The sequence below is a fragment of the Carcharodon carcharias genome, chromosome 21 (assembly GCF_017639515.1).
Source record: "Carcharodon carcharias isolate sCarCar2 chromosome 21, sCarCar2.pri, whole genome shotgun sequence".
NCBI classification, from domain to species: Eukaryota; Metazoa; Chordata; class Chondrichthyes; order Lamniformes; family Lamnidae; genus Carcharodon; species Carcharodon carcharias.
In genome coordinates, this window is record NC_054487.1 from 6,856,857 (window position 1) to 6,882,161 (window position 25,305).

Consider the following 25,305-nt stretch of genomic DNA (forward strand, 5'->3'; position numbering starts at 1 on the left):
ACTTTAGATTTGAATGGTCACTTTAGTATTTCTGTGAAGTGGGATATTGCTTTGCAGTGATGTCCAGATATTGCTATTTCACTTCTGCTATATTTGTGGCAACTCAGTACTTTCATATACCTTTGGTGGCAACTGTGATTCAGTGGTAGTGGTCATTTCCCACTCCAGACACTTGAGCCGGTGAATCAGGCTGACCCTCCAGTGGAGTACTATGGGAGTATGGCACTGTTGGAAGTGCTGTCCTTTGGATAAGATGTAAAACTGAGGGTCAGTCTGGCCTCTTGGGTATATGGGCAAAGATCCCATGGGCCTATTTCAGAGAAGAGTGGAGTAGGTTCTCGCCAGCATCCTGGGGAACATTTATTCTTCAACCAACAACAATCAACTGTGGAAAAAAAAATTAGGTGATTTTTTCCAATTTCTACCTGTGGGAACTTGCTATATGAAAACTGGTTGTCATGATTCCTACATCATAATGGCAACTATTCAAAACGACACCATCAGCTGAAAAGTCTCCTGAATTTATGAAATATAAATGCAATTTATTTCTTTTAACTGTGCATACCTAGAGAGAACGTCTGCATTGCAACAATGACACCTGGAGAGAGCTTATGTCTTTGGGGTAAGTGTCTAGAAGGCTGTACTTGAACAGGGATAGTGGGATTGGCCATGGTCATTCTGGGATCCCAGATTTATGTTTGTTTACTGAGTATCTTCACTGGTAAGTTTATAACTCTTGTTCCCAGGGCGGTTACCCAAGTAATTGATATAAAAAAAATACAAGTACTTCATACGGATTTGCCTCCCTCTTTGGAACCGTTAATCCTCCTGTTTAGTGGATATTAACGGGAGTAGAAGAATACTGTAAGTTCAAATTCCTTCCACTCGCGAAATCTCAACAAACACAAGTCAGGGGGCTGCACCTAAGTCAGTCACCAGTACCCACGGCGCGTAGTGCGGCTCCGGTTTGGGGGCTGAAAGGCGAGAGCAGACTGAAAAGGGTTAAACCGCTACTCGTGGAAGTTAGTGCAGCGCCAGTCTCTGGTTGTAGGGGCGGATTGGTTAGGTAGCAGGCAAAGAGGCGGGTCCCATGCGTTTGATGTCGGCTGACCGAAAGAATCAATGGAGCTGGAGGGAACAAGCACCATCCCCTTTCGGGCTCGTTTGCTGATTCTACAAGTGAGCGGAGAGATGCACTGAAGGCTGCACAGGAATGACTGGGTTGGCGAGCTCTTTCCCTAGCTGGAGCCTGATGAAATGAGTCCATGTGGGCAATGGGCGTTCGGGGGGTTTTGCAGCTGTGCTCTCTCTCTCTGGATGTTATTGCAAAGGACATTTACGTAACTCACAGTCTCCCCTCCTGCTTCTGTTCTTACTCCTGCTTCTGCTGCTGCTAAGTCTGAGCCGAGTGTGTTTCGTGTTACACGGGGAGAAGGTGGTGGCGATTTGAGTGCCTGCTTCGCTCGGGGGGAATCATGCAGTTGATGATTTGGGTAGAAGGGCTCCTGTGTCAACTGTTTGTATTTCTACCCCCCTCTCAGGAATTGCGTTTACATCCTAAACAAGGTGGTGTATATTTCTAATGGCAGATTAATAGTTTAAACTTGTCCAGGATCTGGATAGGGAGTGAATATACAAACAAGAATATGCGTGTATGTATATTCTATATCTAGAATACCATACATAGAGAATAAGTTTATATGTGCAAACAAATAGTGTGTGTTTGCATATATGTGTATAATGTAAGTTATATACACTGGATGTTCACAATATTGTTAAACTATAAAAGTGAATTATAGAATTATGACCTCATGAGAACATAGCCTTTGAAATTGCATTAAATTGTGAAATTAGCTTGCTTTAAGTTGTGAAATTACACAGCGTGCCTCACTGTTTCAGAGAATTTCATAAAACAGCTGAGATCTTATGAAATAATCACGCCGACGCGGGTGAACGATTTCGGAGAGATCTTCCCTCACACTCATCACTTCAGGAGGAAGCGAAGCTCCGACTCGGAGCGTTGGGCTTCAAGGACTCACTATCAGATCAGCGCCTTCGGTCAGTTTTACCGGCTCAATCTGAGCGCCCACTCGGACTTTATTGCGCCCACCTACCGAGTCAGTCACTTTGGGAAGACGGGGGATCCCCGAAAGCTGCACTCGGACCTGAAGCACTGTTTCTACGTCGGGCATGTCAATTCTGAGATGGAGCACACCGCCGTTGTCAGCCTGTGCACTGGCCTTGTGAGTATATATATATATATATATATACACATCAATCTGCAGTAGGATGGTGAGAGTGGAGGAGGCTGGGGTTGAGGGAGTTACTCTGGTATCATCCTCACTGGCAGTTGAGCAGACAGCAATGTAAAAGGGAATTTGTAGAGCTGGTGGGGTGGGAAGTTTTAACACAGAGCTTGTCATTCAGAGCCAGGTGGTCATCATTTCCAGATCTCCAGGAATTTTGGTATCACCTCGATTTAGAATTACCCAGTGTGGTCCCTTTTTAAGGACGGGGTGAAGTTTTTTTTCTCCCGCTTAGAGCCATGGCTGTTTTATTGATTTCCAACACCCTTTGAGGAGTTTGACATCTTGTTGCGCTGCCACTTGATCTGAACGGATTTTGTTCTGTAGAGAGCGTCCGGCAGGAGGACCCTGGTAACTTGCGGGGAGGGAGGGTAGTGAACAGTTCGGAATTAAAGCGAGTGAATTGTGTTCAGTTAATGGACCAAGCAGATACCGAGGACAGCACTTAGGAAGTGCAACCCCTCTGGGAATCAGGGTAGTTTTGTGGCTAATTAGGAAGATCGCCCAGAACATATGTACAATCTGACGTCCAGCAGAGAGAGAATCGGTGACAGGCAAAGGGAATATTTAAGAGGGACAGTTGTCTTTTTTACTCTAGCCGGCCTATCGGTGCTGTTTATAATAGCTAGAAATCACATTTACTCGGCAATTTACCCAGCAATGACAGCAGTCAGATTCTCAGCCTTCTCAAATGACTCATTGCCTGTTCTGAATTAAACATGCTACACGCTTTGAAAGTATGCACCACACTCGCTCTGCAGCACGCTCAACAAATGGGAAGTTCAGGACACTGGCCAAGTCCCAAGAGCCAAGTCTGGCAGTGGCCTTGACCCAGTAAATTTCTGTCCAATGGTCATGGCCAATTCTAAGGATCAATCGAATAGGGGTTCTCAAACTGCCAAAAGTGTGTTTGGAATAAAGCTTCAATTAAGGCTTATTTCTAATCACATTTATATTTTTCGTTTGTTAGGAAAGTCATAACTGGTAGGAAGTAAACTGAAAGAAACTTTCCTGTAAATGTTACCAAGAAGTTTATATATTCTCTATTCAAAACTTTGGTTGCATTTGGGACATGAGCTGTTTCCATTCTGCAGAGGAACATTTAAAAGTTCATATTTATCCAGATGTGCATCTCAGAATTTGTAAAACTAAGAACCTTTAGCCCACAAATGGTCATAGTTTATAATTAGTGATAGAGTTTAGATACTTAGAATCATAAAAAGAGAATTTTACATTGCAGAAGAAGGCTATTCATTCCATCATGTCCATTCTGTCAAAAAGTATCCTTCCAGTCTAATCCCACTTTCCAGCTCTTGGTCTTCAGCCCTGTACAGCATCTCAAGTACATACCTGAGTACTTTTTGAATGCAATGAGTGTTTCTGTCTCTAGCGCCCTTTCAGGCAGTGAGTGTTTCTGTCTCTAGCGCCCTTTCAGGCAGTGAGTTCTAGACTCCCATTATACTCTGGGTGACAAAACATTTTCTCCACTCCCCTTCTAATCCTTTTACGAATGACTTTAATCGGCCCTCCTGGTTATTGACCTCTCCGTTAAAGGAAATAGGACCTTCCTATCCACTCTGTGTAGACCCCTCAATATTTTATACACCTCCATCAAATCTCTATTTGACCCCCGTTGTTCCAGTGTGTCCGATCCTTCCTCATTGTTAATGTTTATATTTTCCTGGCAATATACATGACCCTCTTTGGAGGGCGAATCAGTTTTGTTTCCTACTTCAGTATTGGGGGGAGGGTGAGGTGGGGAGTAACCTCCACAGGAGTGGGTTTAATCGGAAGTGGTTTGTGTGAGCTGGTCCACCCACCACCTTGTTCCTCCATGCATGTGCTGACAGCAAGAGAAGGCAGGATAACTGGTGAATTACACAATGTTATTCATCAGCATTGACAGTGTCAGAGCATTCTTCATGTGGCATGAAACTGGACAGTGTGTAGCCAGCATCTGGGAGTTTGCCACCCCATAAATCTAAATGAGAATTTTATGTGGGCACTAGCATCTTATTCACTTTGAGTGAGTGCTAGAGAGATGCATATCTTTTCATCTTCAGCATCTGGAAGCAAGAACTTCATCTGGGGAGCAACTGTTGGATATTTGTGTATGCGATGTCTACACTTGCTTGTCCATTAATGGATAGATAATCCTGGGAAATGCATGTCAAATTTGTGAACCATATGAGTGAAGCTCTTGCACCTGTAAGCTAAACATGAAAATTTAAACCATAAGTTGCAGTACTAATTGTATACAGTGTAGTTTGGGAATTTTATTGCTGCTACAGTCTGTTAACCAACAGTGGATTTGGGAACAGAGGGACAGGAATAGACCCTTGAACCTCCCCCCACTGCCCCTCTCCCCCATTCTTTTACTTCGTGGCTGATCTGAACTTCAATTTACCCCATTTTACTCATCTTTGTTCTGGATCCCTGACACCATTATCTGAGAAAAAAAAATCAATCTTGAGACTTGAAAATGTGTGTACCCAGCATCTACAGCTTTTAGGTGTAAGAGTTCCAGAATTCAGAACCCTTTGTGTGAGAAGTGCTACCTAAGTCCACCCCCTAAAATGCTTAGCTCTAATTTTAAGATTATGATCCTTTTTCTGGATCCCCCCTATCAGAGGAAATAGTTTCTCCCTATTTACCCTATCAAATCCATTAATTATTTTTAAACAGCTCAAGTAGATCAACATTCTCAACTCAAGAACATGTAAACCAACTTTATGCAGCCTGACCTCATTCATAATCCTTTAAGCTCCAGTATAATTCTGGTGAATAGTGAAAAGTTGGAAGTGTCCTGAATATGCCTGAATGTTTCAGGTTGTTATGAATGGTTAACTAGCAGCTAACTATAAAGGATTGTGCACATAAATATAAAAGCTCACTTGCACAATCCATCTTATGATGGAAAATATCTTTTGCTACTTAGTATTTTTTAAATGAATTTGCTCTTTGTAGTTGAATCCTCTTGCATTACTTTTCTAAGCCGACAGGATCGTGGCAAAATCCAAGTTTCCACGAACAGGCATGTTCCTTTACCGGCTGAATATGTCCCAGACACATTTTATTTGCAGTTGCAAGTACTGCACAATAGTTGCAAAAGCTTTGCTGAAGTCAAGGGCATAACACAAATTGCAGCTTTGCTTTGCTTCTACACCTTGTGCTTCTGATTGTGATAATATGTCCATTCTTTCACTGCAGCATTTGCTTCCCAAATGCACAATCAGAAAGCGACCTTGTGCTTTCCAACACTGCCATTCATTCTTGTCGTTATGGCTAAGTTAAAAGACCAACTTTGCCAAGTACGTTAAACCCTTTACAGCTTCCTAGACAAAACACATTGCAAGTTCAACTCCTCTAGCCTAGAGATCATTACTGTTCGCAACTAAGTAGTTTTGAAGTAACTTTATTATTTTTCAACTTGCCACTTGTTTGCCCCACCTTGTCCTTGAGAGCCATTTGTCACTGTACATCCTCCTTCATTTGGAAGGCATAATTCTAGGCTGTGAACTATTCCCAAGCCTTCTATTAATGTTAACCTCTGATTGTTAGGCAGGAGGTGTAGTGCAGTGAAGTGCCATAGTTCCTCAACATGGCTGCAAGGTGTGAACTGACTGAGGAATTGCAATGAGTTTTTTTGCCTCAATATCACTTGAGATATATTCTGTAGCTTTGTCATTTAAAAAAAATTCTGTTCTTTTCTGCCTTCTCCTCTTTGCCTTCTTGAGGCATGGACCTTTGCTGCAGTATGGTACCACAGTATGGTTGTTCTCCAGCATCTAATCCTAGTAGAGTGGTAATTCTTCCTGTATGACCCTGAATCATGATTTCCAGTAGGCTGTTTTAACATGGGTGACTTCACAATAAGTTTGATCATGACCTTATGTACATACACTTCCAACAGGCATAATGACCAGGAGAACAAGGGCCTAACAGATCATCACACCAGCTTAATAAGGAGACTTGCAGTTTTTTTAAAAGTATCTTATCAAGTTTTTATTAAATCTCTTGTTGCATGTAAGATACGGTGAAGTACTTTGAAATGCAGTGACAGTTGTTAGATAGACAAGCAACCATTTTGTACATGGCAAGCTTACACAAACAGAAATTAGATGAATGAGCTTTTGTTGTAGTTTTAGTGTTGGTTGAAGGAGACATATTGACCTGAAGAACTTGCATTCCCTGAGAAACTACCAAGGGATCTTTAACATCCACCTGAATCCATCAAATGGGCAGAATCTGGCTTGGTTAATGTCTCATCCAAATGATAAAAGCAGCTGATTTGCCACAGGCTGGTTACTGGAGCTCGACTATCTGGATATGGACCATGACTCTGTTTTAACCAGCTTAGTCATCAGGGAAGCTGTAGCATCACATTCAGATTACAATGCCAATTTTTTAATTGAGAAAATCGCAGGCAAGTTTGTGAACATCATGTACATTTTTTAAAATTTGGAGGGCCTGCATAACTTTGAATAAACTATTGACCACACATGTGAGAATATCTCATTTTTACTTTTACTCTTCAAGTAATAATTAGTTCACAAGAATTCAGGATGGAAACAACATTTGGTCCATTCTAACTGATCCATCAAGAAACATGCTAATGTTCCCCTATTGTATCTGCAGCTTCTTAAATGATCTGGGATTTTGGCCTCCATTGCTTTATGTATAAGTTTATTCCACATGTTGATCATGAATTGTGTAAAATAAGAATGTATAATATCTGTTATGAAATTACTTACATTTTACTTAGTATGGACATGTAATATTCTGATTTACCTTTGTAATTCTCCTAACAAAAGAGAATTAACTGTAACTAAGACCTCCACTCTAAAGTCTCTATTATAAACTAAAAAGTAGAAGTTTCTCCAGCTTTTTTTCCCTTATAGCTCAGAGCTTTGACATTAGCTTTACTCTGTCGCTCCTTCCTGCACTGTCTCCACTGCTTGAGTCTCTCTTGTTTCTTGGTGACTCTGATTAGAACACTTACTCCTTTGGCTCAATGGTCTATTAGCTTTGGTGATTTTCTCTACATTGGTGTCTTTCAGCTTCAACACCATTCCTGAAGTATGCATGTTACCCATTTACCCTTCCAATGTGCAGCCATTGTTATGTCCATCTGAATATATTGTTCAATTCATTCTGTAGTTTGAGTTGCCTCTTCTTTTTCCACGGTTTTTCCTTGTTTGGTATCATCATCAAATTTGACTGCTTTGCACTGTGTTTCAGAATCCAGGTCAGCTATGTAATTGAGATGCTATAGTAGTCCCAGCACTGAACTTTAAAACACCCATTCAGTACTCACCCTCCTACCCTCCCCAGCTCGTCATACTTCTCATGTTAACAATTAATAACCATTTATGTGAAACTGTTCCAAACATCTTTGGAAAGTTGAGGTATATTACAGCGTAGGGATTTCCACAGTCTGCTTAGGTTGTCAATTCCTCAAAAAAGACGAGGAGGTTGGTCAGGCAGTATTTTTCCCTTCTGAATCCCCGATGCTTCTGTTCATTAGACTATTAACTGCTAATTGATTCTGTTATCTTTCATGGAATGGAAGTAAGATAAATGGGCCTTTACTTGCCTTTGTTTGTTTTGCATCTCTTACAGGAAGTATTTCCACTGTAGTTCACATGTGGTTGTTGTAATGATTCTTAGTGCCTCTTGTCTTTCCAAGTATCTCTCAGCGCTCTTGGAAAATACCATCTATTACCTGGGGATTTATTTGTTTTGAACCCTTTTAGCTATATTTCAATTTCTATCTGTTTTATTAAAAGATTTTTATTTATATAGTGCTTTTCATGACCACAGGACATCCCAAAGCACTTTACAGCCAATGAAGTGTAGTTACTATCATAATGTAGGAAACACGACAGGTAATTTGCACACAGCAAACTCCCACAAACAGTGATGTGATGTGATAATGATCAGGTAAACTGTTTTAGCAGTGTTGGCTAGTACATCAGGGATAACAACCCTGTGCTTCCTCAAAATAGTGTCATGAGATCTCCTACATCCACCTGAGAGGACAGACAGGGCCTTGGTTTAATGCCTCATCTGAAAGATAGCACAATGATCATGCAGTATCCCCTCAGTACTGCACTGGAGTATCAGCCTTGATTTTTTGCGCTCAAGTCCTAGAGCAGAACTTGAAGCCACCGCCACAAAATTGAAGCCATTGATTGGACAATCTGTTTGTGGAGGACATATTGCTCAGTCCTTCATTCTGAATATTTGGAGGAAGTAATCATTCAGATTAGTTACTGTTTTGTACTGTCCTGACATCTCCTTTGATCTTGAGTTCATTTTTGATTGGTTACACACTTGCGAAGCACCTTGGGACATCTAACCATGTTAAATGCAAGTTATTGTTGATTTTCAGTATATATTTATCCTTCACACTTACATTATACTTTCAAACTTGCTTTTAAATGGAGTGATGTTGAATAACTTCCTGAAATCCATTTGATTTAGTTGTTCTTTCATCTCATTGAGCTTAGCCTTTTGAAGCTATGTACCTGGCACTTGGTCTTCAGCCTTACTCAAGTCGGGTTTAACTTTCTGCCTGTTGTCCCCAGCAATGCTACAATTCCCATTTCATGTCCAGACTGCCTAATTTAAAATCTATTTTGTTAATTTATATAATGCAATAATTACACTGTGGGGAAAAATAACAGTGGCAGCAGGATGAGGCACTTGGGGCCTCAATAGGGTGCCTCCTCCTCCCACTGTAAAATAGGAGACAGGTGGGGGGTGGTGGGTGGCAAGATGCTGGGCAGACCTGCATTTTGTAAGCTTTCCACCTTCAAACATGCCAGTGGAGGACTGTAAAATCCAGCCCCTTGATCGAATTTGCAGCGGTTTTTCACAATTTGTTTTTACAAATATAAAGTTTATAAGATTGCTGTTTTGGGACTGTCCTAATTTAAGGTAAAATGGAGAAATGAAGGGTCTGCTCTGAATTCTCCAACAATAAGCCTGGGTGACTTGATTGCTATAGCAACATGAGGGGTCAACTTGCTGAGAAGCTGTAAGATGTTCACCTCTGTGGATAATAGCAAGAGCATCTGTGCTGATTGTGGGTAGCTTGTTAGTCTCCAAGCCTTATAGGGAGGTGTTAGGCTTGTCAGATTTTATAATAGTTGCACTTTAAACTATCTATTTCATTCCCAGCTTGAATGGATTGGGGGTCTAGAAGATAGCTAATTGGCATTTCTACCTGGATACAAGTCCTGTCTGTGTGATTCATGTTGTCATGGAGATGGACTTTGAGAGGGGAAGAACTATTGTAATATCAAGTTATAGGGTTTCCTAAGCTATCACTGAACCTCAGACTCCAAAGAGTCTGCAGGAATCTGGGAGAGAGAGAGAGAGAGAGAGAGAGACAACAAGAGATATGGGCAGCTGGTCCTGCACCTGAAACAGAGAAAATGCTGAACTTATGGTTCACCACCGGAAAATGCAGGTGGGAGCTCATGCTCAAGTTGGAGATTGAGTGAGGGGAGACTGGAAGATTCACCTATCCTGGGCTAGATTGGGAGAATCTCCAGTGTAACTCTGACAGTGAAAGTCAGTTTTGGAATTAGAAGTTACCTGTCTGGGAAAGGAAAAAGAAAGCAAGCCATTGGGAGCAGAGAATAGCTTTGGGCGGGTTCTGGAAGAATCAAGTGACCATTTAAAGGACAGTGTAAAGTATAACCATGGTGGGAGATTGTCAATCATGTTAAAACTCACATGGGGGTAGTTTAAAGTTTAAGTTGCCTGCTTAATAATGATTAGTTAAATGTTGCTTTGAATTTGTATGTTACAGTAAAAAAATTGAAATACTGTTGTGATCCTTTCAGCCACTGGAAATTCAGATATCTTTGTCAAAACGTTAGCAGTCTCTACAGGGATGATAACATAGTGTAGAGTTTAGGACTAGTTAGGTATCTGTGTGTTTATGGTTTTTGTCTTGCATTCAAGAGATCTACATGATACCATTCTCCATAGTTTAGTTTTAACAAAGGTGTGACTGTATGGTTTGAGGTTGTTAAATACCAACACTCAGAAGAAAACTTCAAGATCAGTTTTCAACCCCCTAAGGATGAGAGGTACATTTTGAGTTAATGTAAGATAGAAACCATAAACGCTGGAAACTCTCTGTAAGTCAGGCATCATGTGTAGAGAAAGAAACAGGAGCTACCAGGCCTGATTTTAACTACCCCCTCACCTGGTAGAAATGTGAAAAGAGGTGGGGGGGTGGGGAACAGTTTAAAAAAACACGTCATTTCTGCTGCAGAAAGGAAGCAGAGTCCAGTTGTGAAATATACAGATGGGGCCCAATGATGCCACCTGGATCTGTGGGGGGGGGGTGGGGGGGGGTGGGGGGGGGGGGGGGGGGGTGTGGAGAGAGAGAGAGAGAGAGAGAGAGAGAGTAATGTCGGCTCTCTGAGACAAAACCTGTTGAAAGCTGGACTCTGACCCTGACCCTGACCCAGAATTAGTTTATTTCTCGGGTTTTCTTGTGGGCCAAGAGGCACAGGAGTCCCTCAACTTTGGAGGGACCTGAATTTTGCTTTGGGCCTTGCTTGTACTGAGTTATATTCTTTCTCCATTGTGACAAGACTCCCTGACTGTGGCCAAACATCCCCTAGTGACCACTGCAGACCGTTCCTACAGGTCCTTGGCTGTGGCTTCCTTCTGCAAATTTCCTGTCCTGCCATTGCCCTGGCTGTGAATTTAGTCAGTTGTCAGCTGGGCTACTGCACCAGCTTTTTGAATGAGGCGCTGCTGTTAAGATTGTCCTTTTCTGGGTTTACCACCATGATCTTCCCACACCCTGTCTTCCTGCTAGTTAATACTGGAGCTAACCTTTCTGGTCTGTGGTCTTGCCTGGGAGCTGAAAGATGCTATTATAGACAAGCAGTTATCAAGAAAATGGAGCTGTGGAAAAGGGTTAAGCAGGATATGCTTAAAATGGAAGGATATCTAACAGGATGGAGGGCAGGAATGATTAAATGACAAAGTGATGCAAAAGGAGATTGATGATGATAAACTTTTTATTTCAGGTTCCCAGCATTATCAGAATATTGTTTTTGAGTTCATATAAAATGACTTTCAAGTTAACCAAATCATCTTAAGTAAAAAGGAAAGTGTAGGTTACTGAACCCCAGCAAAATGTTCCAACTAACTGTGTTTCAGCATCTTTGCAGTGAATGGTTTCTGTGTTACTATCATCCCAGAAATTTGGCTGAATGTCCACATATGCGTCACTACGGCATAATGTCAAACTCTCCACCAGTTAATCCAAATGTCACCACCCTGATGTACTAGAAGGTGGAAATGGCATTTTGGACTCTCAGCTGTTCTAAATTTATTACCAAATTCAATGTGATGAAGGAAAAAATACAGTTATGTTGCACTATAACGCATTTGGATTCGGCTCGTAGGTGGAAATGCATATAATTGTGTACTGAATGACTCTTATCATAAAAATCATGGAACAAGGGACTTTCACAACATAATGTATGGGGGTGTTCCATCTGAAGGAGGCTGCTAAAAGTTTTTTTTTCCCAGAATAAGGCAAGCTTAAGTAAGTAATGAATACACTGATATACTGATAGCACAGCTGTACTGAAGGAGGCAGGGATAAATAGTGGATATGCCAGCTGTGTGTTAAGGTTGAATGAGAGTTGAAATAAATCAGTTTGGAATGAACTTGATATATCAAGTAATCAATTAAAATTTGGCAGATAGCCATCATTTTTGGTAGGGCAACAGTCCAAAAGCTGAGCTTTGTGAAGAATTCAGTAATATGCTGCCTCTCTGTAATGTTGGATAGCAAAGTCAGTAGCATGGAAACACTCCAACCATTTTCTTTTTCTTTGTTGTAAATAATTATGAACTCTGCCCAAATCAGCCTTAAAAGAACATGTTCATTAATAGCAATAAAAAAGAGAATTTGTCTGAGTGCCACAACACAGTAAAGTTATTCAGTGTGATATGTTGATGTTACGAGGGAGCCACCGAACATTGGAAAGATATCAGTAGATTGGGAATTGGTTAACTTCTGAATGTGTAGTGAATGAGTGGTGTAGTAATACTGGCTACCAACTCTGGTAGGAAGTGTTCCTGGAGGTTTGATCACGTGACATCCTGATCACATCACACTTACTACAGCATTTATATGATGACTCTATGGAGCAGACAGGTTTTGTCCAGAAAGTTAATTTATTACAGAGACATTTTCAGTACTTGCACGCTTGACCTGGTCTCATTAGAAAGCCCTGCCCCACGGATTGCCCGGGCTAAGAGCTCACTAGTTGGAGCCCCCGCAGTTTATCACATAACCCGTGTTTGACAGGAGAGAGTGAATATACATCCAGTTACTGCATTTCCTCCCCCTGTAGTTTTTTTTACAATTACTCTTTTCAGAAATACACTTAAACAATCCAAAAAACATAAATACAGTTTCAGGTAATTATAAATCAAGTCACTGAAGTGCTCTTCTTACACGGCTGGAGCAGTGTAGCTCTACCACTGGAGGTTCCTGAACAGGCCCGGCAGGATCTGGAGTTGCACCGTGAGACACATCATCAGAACTGGGCAGTTCAGGATTTGGCAGCTCTTCTAAAACATCTGGAATGTCTGTTCTAGGTTGATCTCACACTTCAGAAGTCGACGGTTCAACGTTAATCACGGGTTGACCAGTTAATTGTTGGAATGTCTCTCTAGCATGGATGTGATCTATGTGTTTATGGATGATTCTCTCCCACTTGTACTTGGAAAGATAATAGACCAGTCTCTGAAACAATGGCTCCCAGAGACCAGCAGGATCCCTGCCAAAATTTCAGACATATACTGTGTCACCTACACTGTGCGAACCATATTGTGCATGTCATAGTTAAAGTTCTGATTACTCTGGTTCTGCGATACCTTTCCCTCTAAATTTGGAAATACCAAGTATAAACATGTACGTGTGTGCTGTTTCATTAATAACTCCGACAGTGTTGAACCAGTAGTTGAAAACGGCATTGTACAATAACTGAAGAGAAAACGGGAAAGTTGAGATTCCAGGGTGCCTTCCCATAATGTTTTCATACCAAACTGCCCTCTCAGCTAGACCATTCAATGAGGGATGCCAAGGGGATTTTAATATGTCTGATTCCATTCAGATCCATAATTCTCTGAAACTCAGTGCTGGTAAAGGCTGTACCATTATCAGAAATGACAATTTCAGGTAGGTCATATATGGTGAAACAGTGACGTAGCTTCTCATTAGTTGTGTTCAATGTTGGCAATTTGGCTTTGTACACATCCATCCATTTTGAATGTGCATCTACAATTAACAAGAGCATAGTAGCTAAGAATGGTCCTACATAATCAATATGTAGTCGAACCCAGAATCGACCAGGCCACTCCCATGGATGCTGGGGAGCTGAAACAGATGATTTGTTGTTGCTGTTAGTGGAGACAGTGCTTGACCGTGTTTCAATGTCACTGTCAATACCTGGCCATCATCCATAGCTTCGCGCAAGCACCTTCATCTTTGATATGCCTGGATGCTCTGTCAAGAGTGGTTCTCTACCTTTTGATAGTAGGACAACTCTTGAACCCCACAACACAATTCCAGCTTGACAGCTTAATTCCATGTTTCTAACATGGAATGGTTTCAATTGTTCAGATACAGGTGAGTTTGGCCACCCTTGGAAAACGAAGGCTCTGACTTTCAACAATATTAGATCTCTGTTTGACCCAGCCGCCTGGGTCGTACATTTCTAGAACTGTTAGCCTTCCATTATAAATGCCTGCAGACTCAAAACTCGAAGGAGGTCTTGCCATAATGGTCCCTTTAGGCTTCATGTAAAAGTGATTCTTTCCTAGTGAGTGGAGTTTTTTTTCTTGTTTAACTTTCTGGGTTGCTATTATGCTTCCAGTATATAAACCAAAAAGAAGAGTACAGTATATGTGAAGCAAAGGTCATGTTTACATATTCCAACACCCAATTTCTGTACTCGTTTAGTGGTATTTTTCTGCTTCAGCTTATCTTGACCAAGTAAACAAAAGACTAAATTTTCCTTAGCTTGCACTTTTATTTTTCTAACAATTTCAATGCTGTTTCACAACAGTATTTGCCAGCATTAATTTAATCCTAAAATCCTGATTTTAAGATCTTGAGGAAGGATGGGCCAGTTTAAGCAAGCAGTCCATGACCAAATGCAGCAAGACCTGGACAATATCCAGGCTTGGGCTGACAAATGACAAGTAACATTCACACCAGCTAAGTGCCAGGCAATGACCATCAACAAGAGAGAATCCAAGCATCACCTCTTGACATTCAATAGCATTACCATTACTGATACTCCCACAGTCAACATCCTGGAGGTTGCCATTGACCAGAAACTGAACTTGTCTAGCCACATAAATATTGTGGCTACAACAGCAGGTCAGAGGCTAGGAATCCTGTGGCGAGTAACTCACCTCCTGACTCTCCAAATCCTGTCCACCATCTACAAGGCACAAGTCAGGGGTGTGATGGAATACTCCCCACTTGCCTGGATGAGTGCAGCTCCCACAACACTCAAGAAGCTTGACACTATCCAGGACAAATCAATCTGCTTGATTGGCACCCCATCCACAAACATTCACTCCCTCCACCCCTGGCGTACAGTGGCAGCAGCGTGTACCACCTACAAGATGCAATGCAGGAACTCACCAAGCCTCCATCAGTAGCACCTTCCAAACCCATGACCACTACCATCCAGAAGTGCAAGGCAGCAGGCAGATGGTGTAAGGTTGTACTATAAATGATGGAGTTGATCTTCAGGTACTTCTTGGGTGGAAACAATAAGTCTATTTACAATATACTCAACTACAGCAACTGCATGTGTGCTTTCAATTTCAACTCTATCTCTACACTGACTGCTGAGGTAGCCCACGCTACTCTCCTATTGGTTACTACAGATCAACAGAACAAGTATTATTCTTAAAGGTACATTACACATTAAATAAAACCATAATTACTACATTCCTCCCCCTTTAAGTCGGCTATACATATATTTACAAGGCCATAGTTTTCAAGACAACATAATATTTACACTGGGTAAGGAGTTTACAAGTTCATTCTTTCAGGTGGTTTCCTGGTACATGTGGAATGTTGCAGCTCCACAACTTCAGATTCTTTGTCAAGAACCTCCTGTTCCGGAGTTGCCTGAACATCAGGTGCTTCGATGGGCACTTGCAGTTCTGTATCCTCAACTCTTACAGGAACATCAGACATGTCAGTCCTGGATTCAGTATCCTCTACAGGAAACGCAGACCCGGTCATGGTCACTAGTGGAACCAAATCTTGATGAATTGTTTGTCTTTCTTCCTTGAATGGGCCGTATGTTTACAGATTATCCAGCCTTCCACCTCTACATGGTAAGACAGAGAGAGGTCCAGTCACCAAACTTATTTTAACCTGTAACCACTTTGACTCTTCCCGAAGTTTTTCACATATACCGACCCTCCCACGGTAAATTTCCTCTTGCGACTGTGCCAGTCGTGTCTAGTTTTCTGGCTTCCCTGACTCCTTTCCACCTTTCCCTATAAATTCGGCATCATTAAGCTCAATCTCGTCCTGAGATGGCGTTTCAATAATAACTCGGCAGGTGTAACACCTGTTGTTGTGTGAGGGGTGATCCTGTAATGAGAAAGAAAGCGTGCTAGCTTGGTTGCCAAGGAATCGCCAGTTAGCTTTCTCATGTCTGCCTAGAACATTTGAACCGCTCTCATGGCCAGTCCTTTTAAGGAAGGGTGATATGGTGCAGTTTTCACATGAACGACACTTTTGGGGCTGATAAACCGTTGAAACTCAGCACTTGTAAATGCCGTGCTGTTATCGGAAACGACTACTTCTGGTAGTCCGTGAATGGCAAAACTCTGACGTAGTTTCCTCATTGTAGTGCCCGACGTTGGTGACTTCACCACCTCATATATGTCCAACCGTTTAGAATGGGCATTGACAATGAGGAGAAACATTGACTACACTGGACCTTTCCTGGAAGCAATGTGTAACCGCACCCAAGGTCTACCTGGCCACCCCCATGGGTGTAATGGAGCTGTCACTGGCAACTTTTGCAGTTGCTGACATTACACACAGTGCTTTACCAAACACTCTCTTTTGCCATCCATCCCAGGCCACCATAGATAGCTGCGTGCTATGATCTTCATTCAGGAAATTCCTGGATGGGCACTGTATAGTTCAATTAAAAGTGGCCCCCTTCCCTTTGGAGGAACTATCCCTCGTGCTCCCCACAATAAGATGCCATCCTGACTGGTTGTTTCATGTCTTCTGTTGAAGTACAGCTTCATTTCATCAGATGCGGGCTCCTGTGACCAACCATGTAGCACTTGTTCTCGTACTTGAGATAGGACTGGGTCCCGACTTGTCCAGTCTCTGATCTGTCAAGAACACACTGGTGCGGAATGTAAGAAATTTAACAGTAAAACAAATCCCTGTGGAACTGGGACTTACTCATTATTTTCTTGTAAAGGCAAATTACTAAGGACATCAGTGTTTGCAATTTGATTTCCAGGCTTATGGAAGAAAGTGTATTTGTTTGCCGCCAGAATTGAGGCTCACCATTGTATTCTTGCGGAGGCTATGGGTGGTTTAGCCTTTTCCTCACTAAATAATCCTAGCAATGGTTTATGGTCTGAAATGATTGTAAAATGGCGGCCGTGTACGTCCTGGTGAAATTTCTTGACACCAAAGATGATGGACAGGCCTTTTTCTATCTGTGAGTATCCCCTTTCCGCTGTGGTGAGCGTCCTTGATGTGTAACCTATTGGCCGTTCTGTGCCATCGTCCATCCGATGATAGACCACTGCTCCCACTCCTTAGGGTGATGTGTCACATGTCAGCACCAATTCTTTCCTCTGGTCGTAATGCATTAATCGATTGGATGAGTGCAACAATTACTTCACCTTTATGAAAGCTTCTTTCTGGGGCGCCTCCCAACACCAACATTTGGTTCTTTTTGAGTCAAGAATGCAAGAGGGCCAGTGCTGTAGACAAATTGGGTTCATCATTCCTAGGAATGATTTGAGCTGTGAGGTGTTCTTTGGCACAGGTGCCTCTCTTATGGCCCTCACTTTCTCCTCACTGGGTGGGAGGCCTGTGAATCTACCCGGTGACCCAAGTAAATTACCTCTCTTGCTTGGAAGGTTTTTCAGATGCAGCCCAGCTTGCAAAAAATGATTTAAGACTTCTTCCAAGTTTGCCAAATGTTCTTTTTCAATGAATCCTGTCACCAATACATTGTCTAAATAGACCACAACTTGGGGCAGTCCCTTTCCATTGTTCTCTGAAAGATGGCGCAAGCTGAGGAGACACCAAGAGGCAAGAGTGTACATTGGCACAACCCTTATGGTATTACTTATGACAAATTCCCAGGAGACATTATCCAATTCTAGTTGGTGATAAGCATGACTCATGTCAAGCTTTGTGTACATCGTCCCTCCTATCAACTTGACATAGAGGTCTTCAATTTTTGGAATGGGGTGCTTTTGACTCTCTTACTACACTGCCCATGGCCATGCCTATCCCCAGCGCCTTCTTCAATCCAGATTCACTTTGAACAATAATCTCTTCTGAATAGTGTCCTCTTTCACACCACACACTAAATGATCTCTGAGCATATTGTTCAGAGTTGTACCGAACCCTCAATGTTCCGTTAACTGCTTCACATTTGGCACGTAGAAAGTCTCACCCGGGGCTCTGCATCATGGCTTGGGTTGAAAGTGACTCTTCATGAGGCCCACCAATTCATCAAAATTCTTTTGGTTTTGCTCCCACAAGTACTCAAGAGGGCCGCTAGCTTCTTCTCTCTCCACCCTCACCCCCCACCGTTATCTCGGTCGTGTGAAAAAAGAACATGAGGTGTTCTATGTAATGAGACCAATCATCTGTAGCAGGTTCAGAAGGATCAATTTTCCCAAAATGTTGCATTTTTAGAGGGGATAAGTTCTTCAATGCTAACGGAGCTTGCAACTTATAATCGCTGAGTGAGGTACAGTGCCGATTTCTTTTTAACTTGATTTCTTCTTTCCTGTTTTATCCTCGTCTCCAGTTTGTTGTAAGGTGGCCCAGTTGTACCATTAATGGTTGCATTGACCTGCAGACACTTCTTTAGTGGAAAGATTAAGTTTATTTACAATATACACAGCATCAACTACACGTGTGCTTTCAACTCCAACTCTATCTCCACACTGACTGCTGAGGCAGCCCATTGCTACTCTCCATCTTGGTTGTTACAGATCATGTGACCTTCCTTAAGTATTATTCTTCAAGGTACGTTGCACACTAATAACTACAGTTGGGAACACCGCCACCTGCAAGTTCCCTTCCAAGTCACTCACCATCCTGCCTTGGAAATATGTCGCCGTTTCTTCACTGTCACTGGGTCAAAATCCTGGAACTCCCTTCCTAACAGCACTGTGGATGTACCTACACCACATAGACTGCAGTGGTCCAAGAAGGCAGCTCACCACCACCTTCTCAAGGGCAAATTGTGCTCAGCAATAAATGTTGGCCTAGCCAGCGATGTCCACATCCCATGAATAAATAAACTAAAATGGTGAGAGGACATGTTGCATGTTTGAGGCTAATCAAACATAATAGTCAATTAATATGTTTTCATCCAGTGCCAAACTGATTGGGGAAAAAACCTGAGGATGTGAAGCAGTGTGTCCCTACAGTCACTGCATATCATTTGGCTGATTTACTTATGTGCACTAAATGGAAAACACTTTGAAAAATTTGTATTTGTAGGTACTGATATGATTTAATAAAGGAAGGTTAAATAGATATGAAATGGATTAAGTGATTTATCAAGTGCCAAATTGAATGACCTCCAGAATGTTGTTTGTAAATTAATTACATTTAATTGTATGCAGATGATGGACATTAACTGTGAATTCACTTGCACTCTTAGACACTGACTTAATTGTGGTTGCTGAGGTGGTCCATGTTTGTATTTTGCACCTGTGTAAATAAATGCTTATAAAATTGTTTAAGGATTGATTTGCAAGATCCTTCACCACCTGGTTTTCTGGATTAAAACTCCGGTCAGGTTGCAAAGAGCATATCTCATGTTGTCAGTAGTTCTTAGCAACCTTGTTATATTGTGAAGTGACAGGCGTTTTACAAAGTAAATTAATCTGTCGAAGGGTCATGAGGACTCGAAACGTCAACTCTTTTCTTCTCCGCCGATGCTGCCAGACCTGCTGAGTTTTTCCAGGTAATTCTGTTTTTGTTTTAAATTAATCTGTGTTCAGTTCATTCGATCAGTAGCTACTAGATTCAGAAAAATTGTCATCATCGTGTAGAATGGAGTGCAGCAGTTCCTTTACACATAGTTGCCTTGTATCTCTTCATACGTTGAGAAAAGAAACATTGAATTGCATGAATTATGAGATGTAGGTCACAGTGAATCGTAGCTCTGTGTTTGGTCTAAGGCTGAGATTTTCCATGCCCGCTGGCATCGGGTGTGTTTGGTGATGTGAGTGGGCAAAATGGGGCAATCAGTTTTATGATGGCTTGAAACCAGTTTGCGACTGTCCGCTCAGCCCACCCACGGTGGGCTGCATTTCCTGCTATCGAATGTCGGAAACCTCACTGTAATGTATTTGCATGTCATTATTAGTCCAGCCCGCCAGATTAGTTTCTCCCACCACCCCCCCCAACCCATGTTGGATCATCCACCCACACCAGTACACCAACGTGTTTCACAGCACATTAGTGATGTGTACCTGGCAGGCTGCACTTTGTTCAGGACATCTTCGGTCAGCACTCGCAGTGATGAGCTCCAGGCTTCGCAGACAGCACCACATCACTCTTAAGGGGGCTCACGGGCAGGTCTGTACCCACCGGATCAGCCATATGTGGGTGGCTTTTCAATGGCTACAGGGCTAGAGCTTGCTTGATGAAGGGGGAGAAGTGGCCTCAGACAAGGGAAGAGGCTGCAGGGCGAGGGCTGTACTGGTGAAGGAGGGTATCCCAGGGCGTGTGTGGGGGCTCATGTTGATCTGTGCAAGTGGCCTCAAGATGGTGAGGGCTGAGGAGGCAGTCTCCAGAGGAGATGAGGCCAGATGGAGATGTGAGGGTGTATGTGAGAGAGTGGGTGGTGATGTCCCTTGAACTGGCAGTGAGTGAGATGCCAGTGAATGTGTGATTGCCTTGAGTGTCTGAGTTTAGAGTGATGAGATGGTTGCCTTACCATGGCTACACGAATGAGATCATTCATCCTCTATCAATGTTGGATGGCCGACCTCTTCTGTGCAGCATTGGCTGTTGTTTCTCGGGAATGATGACTAATGTGGCTGGCTTGGGGAGATGCGGTGTGAAAACTCACTACTGCAGTCAGTGGGTAAAATGTCATTTTACCTGTCCACTACCGCATTTAGTGCAAATCTCCAGTGATTCTGTCCTAAGAATCTAATTGGAACTTATCACAAATGATCAATCCCATTGCAGAGTAATTGATAACATGGAACAAACTCCATCAAAAGCAGTTGATGCTATATTTATTGACCCTTTCGGAAGAAATTGCTGATGAATATCTAGTTAAGAATTTAATTGAATGTAGTGTGTACTGATGTGTCCGTATACAGACAGCAGGGCATCGGGCTCTCGAGTTCAGTCAAATATATCTGAGTTAACTGGTCTCCGGTGGGGCAATGTTGAAGGTCAGATTCTTCATGCATATCCAGTGTCTCACTGCCACCATGTGCTGACCTTGAGGCAGCTCCGCCAGGGAAGAGACCTTCTCCCACCTCCTTAAGGAATATGCATTTGCAAAAAGAAGTCTGCAAAGAGAAGCAGTGGCCTTTGTTGAGCTTCATCCTGAGCAGTACCATAATGCAGAACTTTGTGCTCAATGACTGTTCCCAGGGATATTCACCAAGACAAACATTGACTGCTGCTGGAAGCCAACAACTTGGTGGAAGACACTTTGTCTGCCCATAACTTGTTGGTTTTCTAATGCAAGGAGCTGTCCTTGACCAAGTGTTTCAGACTAGCATATTTCAAGGTCCAGGAGTACATGCTGAGGGATGTACTGAAGCTTGGTGCAGATGCTGGAATCAGTGTAAAACCTCTTTGGCTATTATGTATCAGGAAATCTTTAATATAATGTAAATGTTGCTGCATCCTGCACTGTAAGTAGAATGAAGCACCCTGGAGTACCCTGTAAATGAGGAGGAATTTCTTCTCCTGAGGGTTGTTAGTTTTTGGAATTCTCTTGCATAGGCAGCAGTGGAGAAGAGGCCATTGTCTGATTCAGCCTTGAACATATTCAGATTTTTGATCTACAAGGGAATAGAGGGCTTTGGGGGGCAGGCAAGTGGCATTAAAGCCACAGTCAGATGAACCATGATTTCCATTGAATGGCAGAGCAGGATGGATGACCTACTCTTCCTTATGATCATATGATCTATTGTATTTAGCTAATTGATCTGTATTGCATTATGTGAACTGTGACATTCGGATTGCACGGTAATGTACCTTTTCAAATTTTATGAATAAAGTATATTTTTGAATCAAAAAATGGGAAAGCCGTTACATTTTGCCTGGACTAGGAAGTGAGTAATCAGAATTAGCAAGTCCCCAGAGAAAAAGGAGAGGTACAGGTGAGGTGGAAGCATCTGAATAGATCGTCTCAGCTTTGCTGATGGAGGAATCCATTAGCTCAAACTTGTTGGGGTTGAAAGTGGAAGGGAAGGGGATTGTGTTTTTGAGGAGTTGTGGAACCAGTGGATTGTTTTGACAGAAGAAAGCAGAGTCTTGTGGTGCTTGATGCAGTCCAGCCAGATCAATGGCAGATGGCTAGAGCAACTGAGAATTCCTGTCAGCGCTGTGGGTGTACCTATACCACAGGGACTGCAGCGGTTCAAGAAGGCAGCTCACCACCACCTTCTCAAGGGCAATTAAGGATGGGAAATAAATGCTGGCCTAGCCAGTTACGCCTGCATCTCGTGAATGAATAAAAAAAACACTCAAGTCTGAGTCCATTTGGCTTGGGAGAGTGAAAATGGAAACTATACTGAGGGAACAACCGAGATGGGGGAGGGTATGAGTTTTGCTCAGGATGAAGGCATCAAAATTGATGGTGAGGAAGTGAGAAAATTAACAGCTGTAGAAATACGGTGGTGAGTGAAGGCCAAAGGTGAGGCAGTCAGAAGTTTGAAACTGTAGCTGTGAATAATTTGTGGGAGAGCTTTTTTCCAGTAAAGGCTGCAGAATGAAGTGTGGTTGGAAGGGGAGTGTGGCTGGTTGAGGGATAGTTGGACGCAGTCAGCGATGGCCTTATCATTGATTGAGGACATGGGATACGGCAAGGTCAAGGGGGGTTGCTGTGGATATGGTAAATAGTAATGTTTATCCCTGTACTTTTGGAAAATAATTTCCTTGTAGTTTTTGTATCTAATTACAGATCAGTTCTAGATTCCCTTGCAGTGTTTTGCTCTGACTTTGTGAAGCCATGCTCTGTTCTTTTATATTGTCAGTGGCTGCCTGATGCACCCAACTAACTGACTCCATTGCAACCTTGGCTATTTTCCCCACCTGTACAAGGGGAGGAAAAATAAACTCCTGGTGTGTATCAGAATGAGAAACAGTCAGGGAGAAGCATGGCTGTGCATAAAGTCCCTTGGTGGTTTTATTGTGCACTTGTACCACGTAGTGACATAAAACTAATGCAACATCATGCCTTCTCTACTCTGGCATACTTATAACTTTGTGCAGGGATATTTTGACAATGCAAAGAGAATTGAGAACAGGAAAAAGGGACTTTTTGGGCGGACTGAATCTCAAATCTTCTAACTCTTGTGTGGTTCATATGGTCTTGCTGAGGAGGGATGTTTGGGATCAGAAGAATAATATTTGTCAACATCCTATTTTAGGCCTGAACAATAGTTTCTTCTAACGTTATCCAAGCCTCTGATACAGTTCAATTGATATCTGACCGGTGCGGTTATTCCCAGAGTTTTCTTTACCTCATACACTGTACTACATTTGAGAAAGGTTTCTGAGAGTGTGGACTTGGAATATATTAGTAATTCCTGTGTCAATGTATTTCTTTTTAACTGAAATACACTTTAACCTGTTTAAATGCTGCCTTTTAGATTTTTAGGCAGTTTAGCATTGATCTTGATTTGTTTTGGTAGGCTTTAACTTAGACAAAGGCATGACTGAGCAATTTAGTCTTTACATTGTTTCTTGCCAGTTTGACAAAAGCAACGAGGGAGAAAGCAGAACAATATCTAACTTAGCACTGAACACAAAGGAATACAATGTCATGGTTTGTTTGAAAACTTGCAGTATAATTGGAGTGACTGTACCAGTGCCTTTGTATTGAGAACTGACATATGGGTATGACTATGATGACTACCTACCAAGACACCTGGGTGATAGTGGGAGTGGAAGCAAAATATTGTGAAACTCAAGTGACAGGCTGGCAGATGGAAAGGCTGATGTCAGTTCTACCTACATCATCACAAGCTTACCTTTGAAGCCTGCTGAAGAACTCTTCAGAACAAAATGCTGTCCCAGCTGTAACTAAAGGTTGAGGTTTTGGATTTTAAGTGGTGTCAAACTCATTTTCACTTTGCCTGGAGCTTGTGCAACAATTAACTTTATCAAGAAAATATTAGGATTAATCAATACTTGCCATTTTTTCCAATTAGTTATGAGAACCTGATAAAGTTTGCTCTGAATTGAGTTTGATAAAATTTGAATTTTGCTCAAATCTGATGTCTTTCCCTCTAATATGAAGTCCAGCAGACGTTTACCAGACTGATTCCCGGAATGGCGGGACTGATATATGAGGAGAGATTGAGTTGGTTAGGATTGTATTCGCTGGAGTTCAGAAGAATGAGGGGGGATCTCATAGAAATCTATAAAATTCTAACATGACTAGACAGGGTGGATGGAGGAAGGATGTTCCCGATGGTGGGGGAGTCCAGAACAAGGGATCATAGTCTGAGGATATGGGGTAGACCATTTAGGACTGGGTTGAGGAGAAATTTCTTCACCCAGAGAGTGGTGAGCCTGTGGAATTCATTACCACAGAAAGTAGTTGAGGCCAAAACATTGTATGTTTTCAAGAAGGAGTTAGATATAGCTCTTGGGGCGAAAGGGATCAAAGGATCTGGGGAGAAAGCGGGAGCAGGCTATTGAGTTGGATGATCAGCCATGACCATATTGAATGATGGAGCAGGCTCAAAGGGCCAAATGGCCTACTCCTGCTCCTAGTTTCTATGTTTCTATCACTCCCTCGCAGATAGAAAATCTGTCTAACTCAGCCTTGAATATATTCAATGATCTGCCCTCTGTGGAAGAGAATTCCAAAGACTAATGACTCCCTGAGAGAAGAAATTCTTCCTCAACCCTGTCTTAAATGGGAGACCCCTTATTTTGAAACTGTGCCCCCAGCTCTAAATTTCCCTCATGAGAGGAAACATCCTTTCAGCATCTGGCCCCTTAGAATCTTTTATGTTTCAATGCGATCACCTCTCATTCTTCTAAACTCCAATGAGCATGGACCCACTTGCTCAACCTCTCCTCATAAGGCAATCCCTTCATCCCAAGTGTTAGCCTAGTGAACCTTCTCTAAGTTGCTTCCGTCACAAGGATCATTCATGAATCCATGCAGTAACACGCTAGATTTCTAACTGTCTTTCTGACTGAAAATCCAATCCAGAGCATAACCCTGAGCAAGACTTTTTCTCGTATTCATTGTAGAATCTTAAGCGTGAGTACAGGATCATAAAATCCTGGAACAATTACAGCACCGAAGGAGGTCATTCAGCCATTCTGTCCATGCCATTACAGCACCGAAGGAGGTCATTCAGCCATTCTGTCCATGCCAGCTCTCTGTAAAAGTGACTCAACTAGCCCCAGCACCCAACCTTTTCCCTGTAGCCCTGCAAGTACATCTGCATCTTTTCTTACATGTTGCCA

The 25,305-nt window shown here is 42.3% G+C and overlaps 1 protein-coding gene across 1 annotated transcript in view; it reads left to right on the top strand.

Moving 5' to 3' along the window:
* Positions 1–1,040: 1,040 nt before the first annotated feature.
* The window catches only part of LOC121293232 (A disintegrin and metalloproteinase with thrombospondin motifs 20-like), a 440,993-nt gene continuing 416,728 nt past the window's right edge, over positions 1,041–25,305 (top strand). Inside the window, exons 1-2 of the mRNA XM_041216086.1 lie at positions 1,041–1,566; positions 1,900–2,243. Coding sequence (XP_041072020.1) covers positions 1,476–1,566; positions 1,900–2,243 — 435 coding nt within the window. The 5' untranslated portion in view covers positions 1,041–1,475. The remainder of the gene's footprint in view (positions 1,567–1,899; positions 2,244–25,305) is intronic.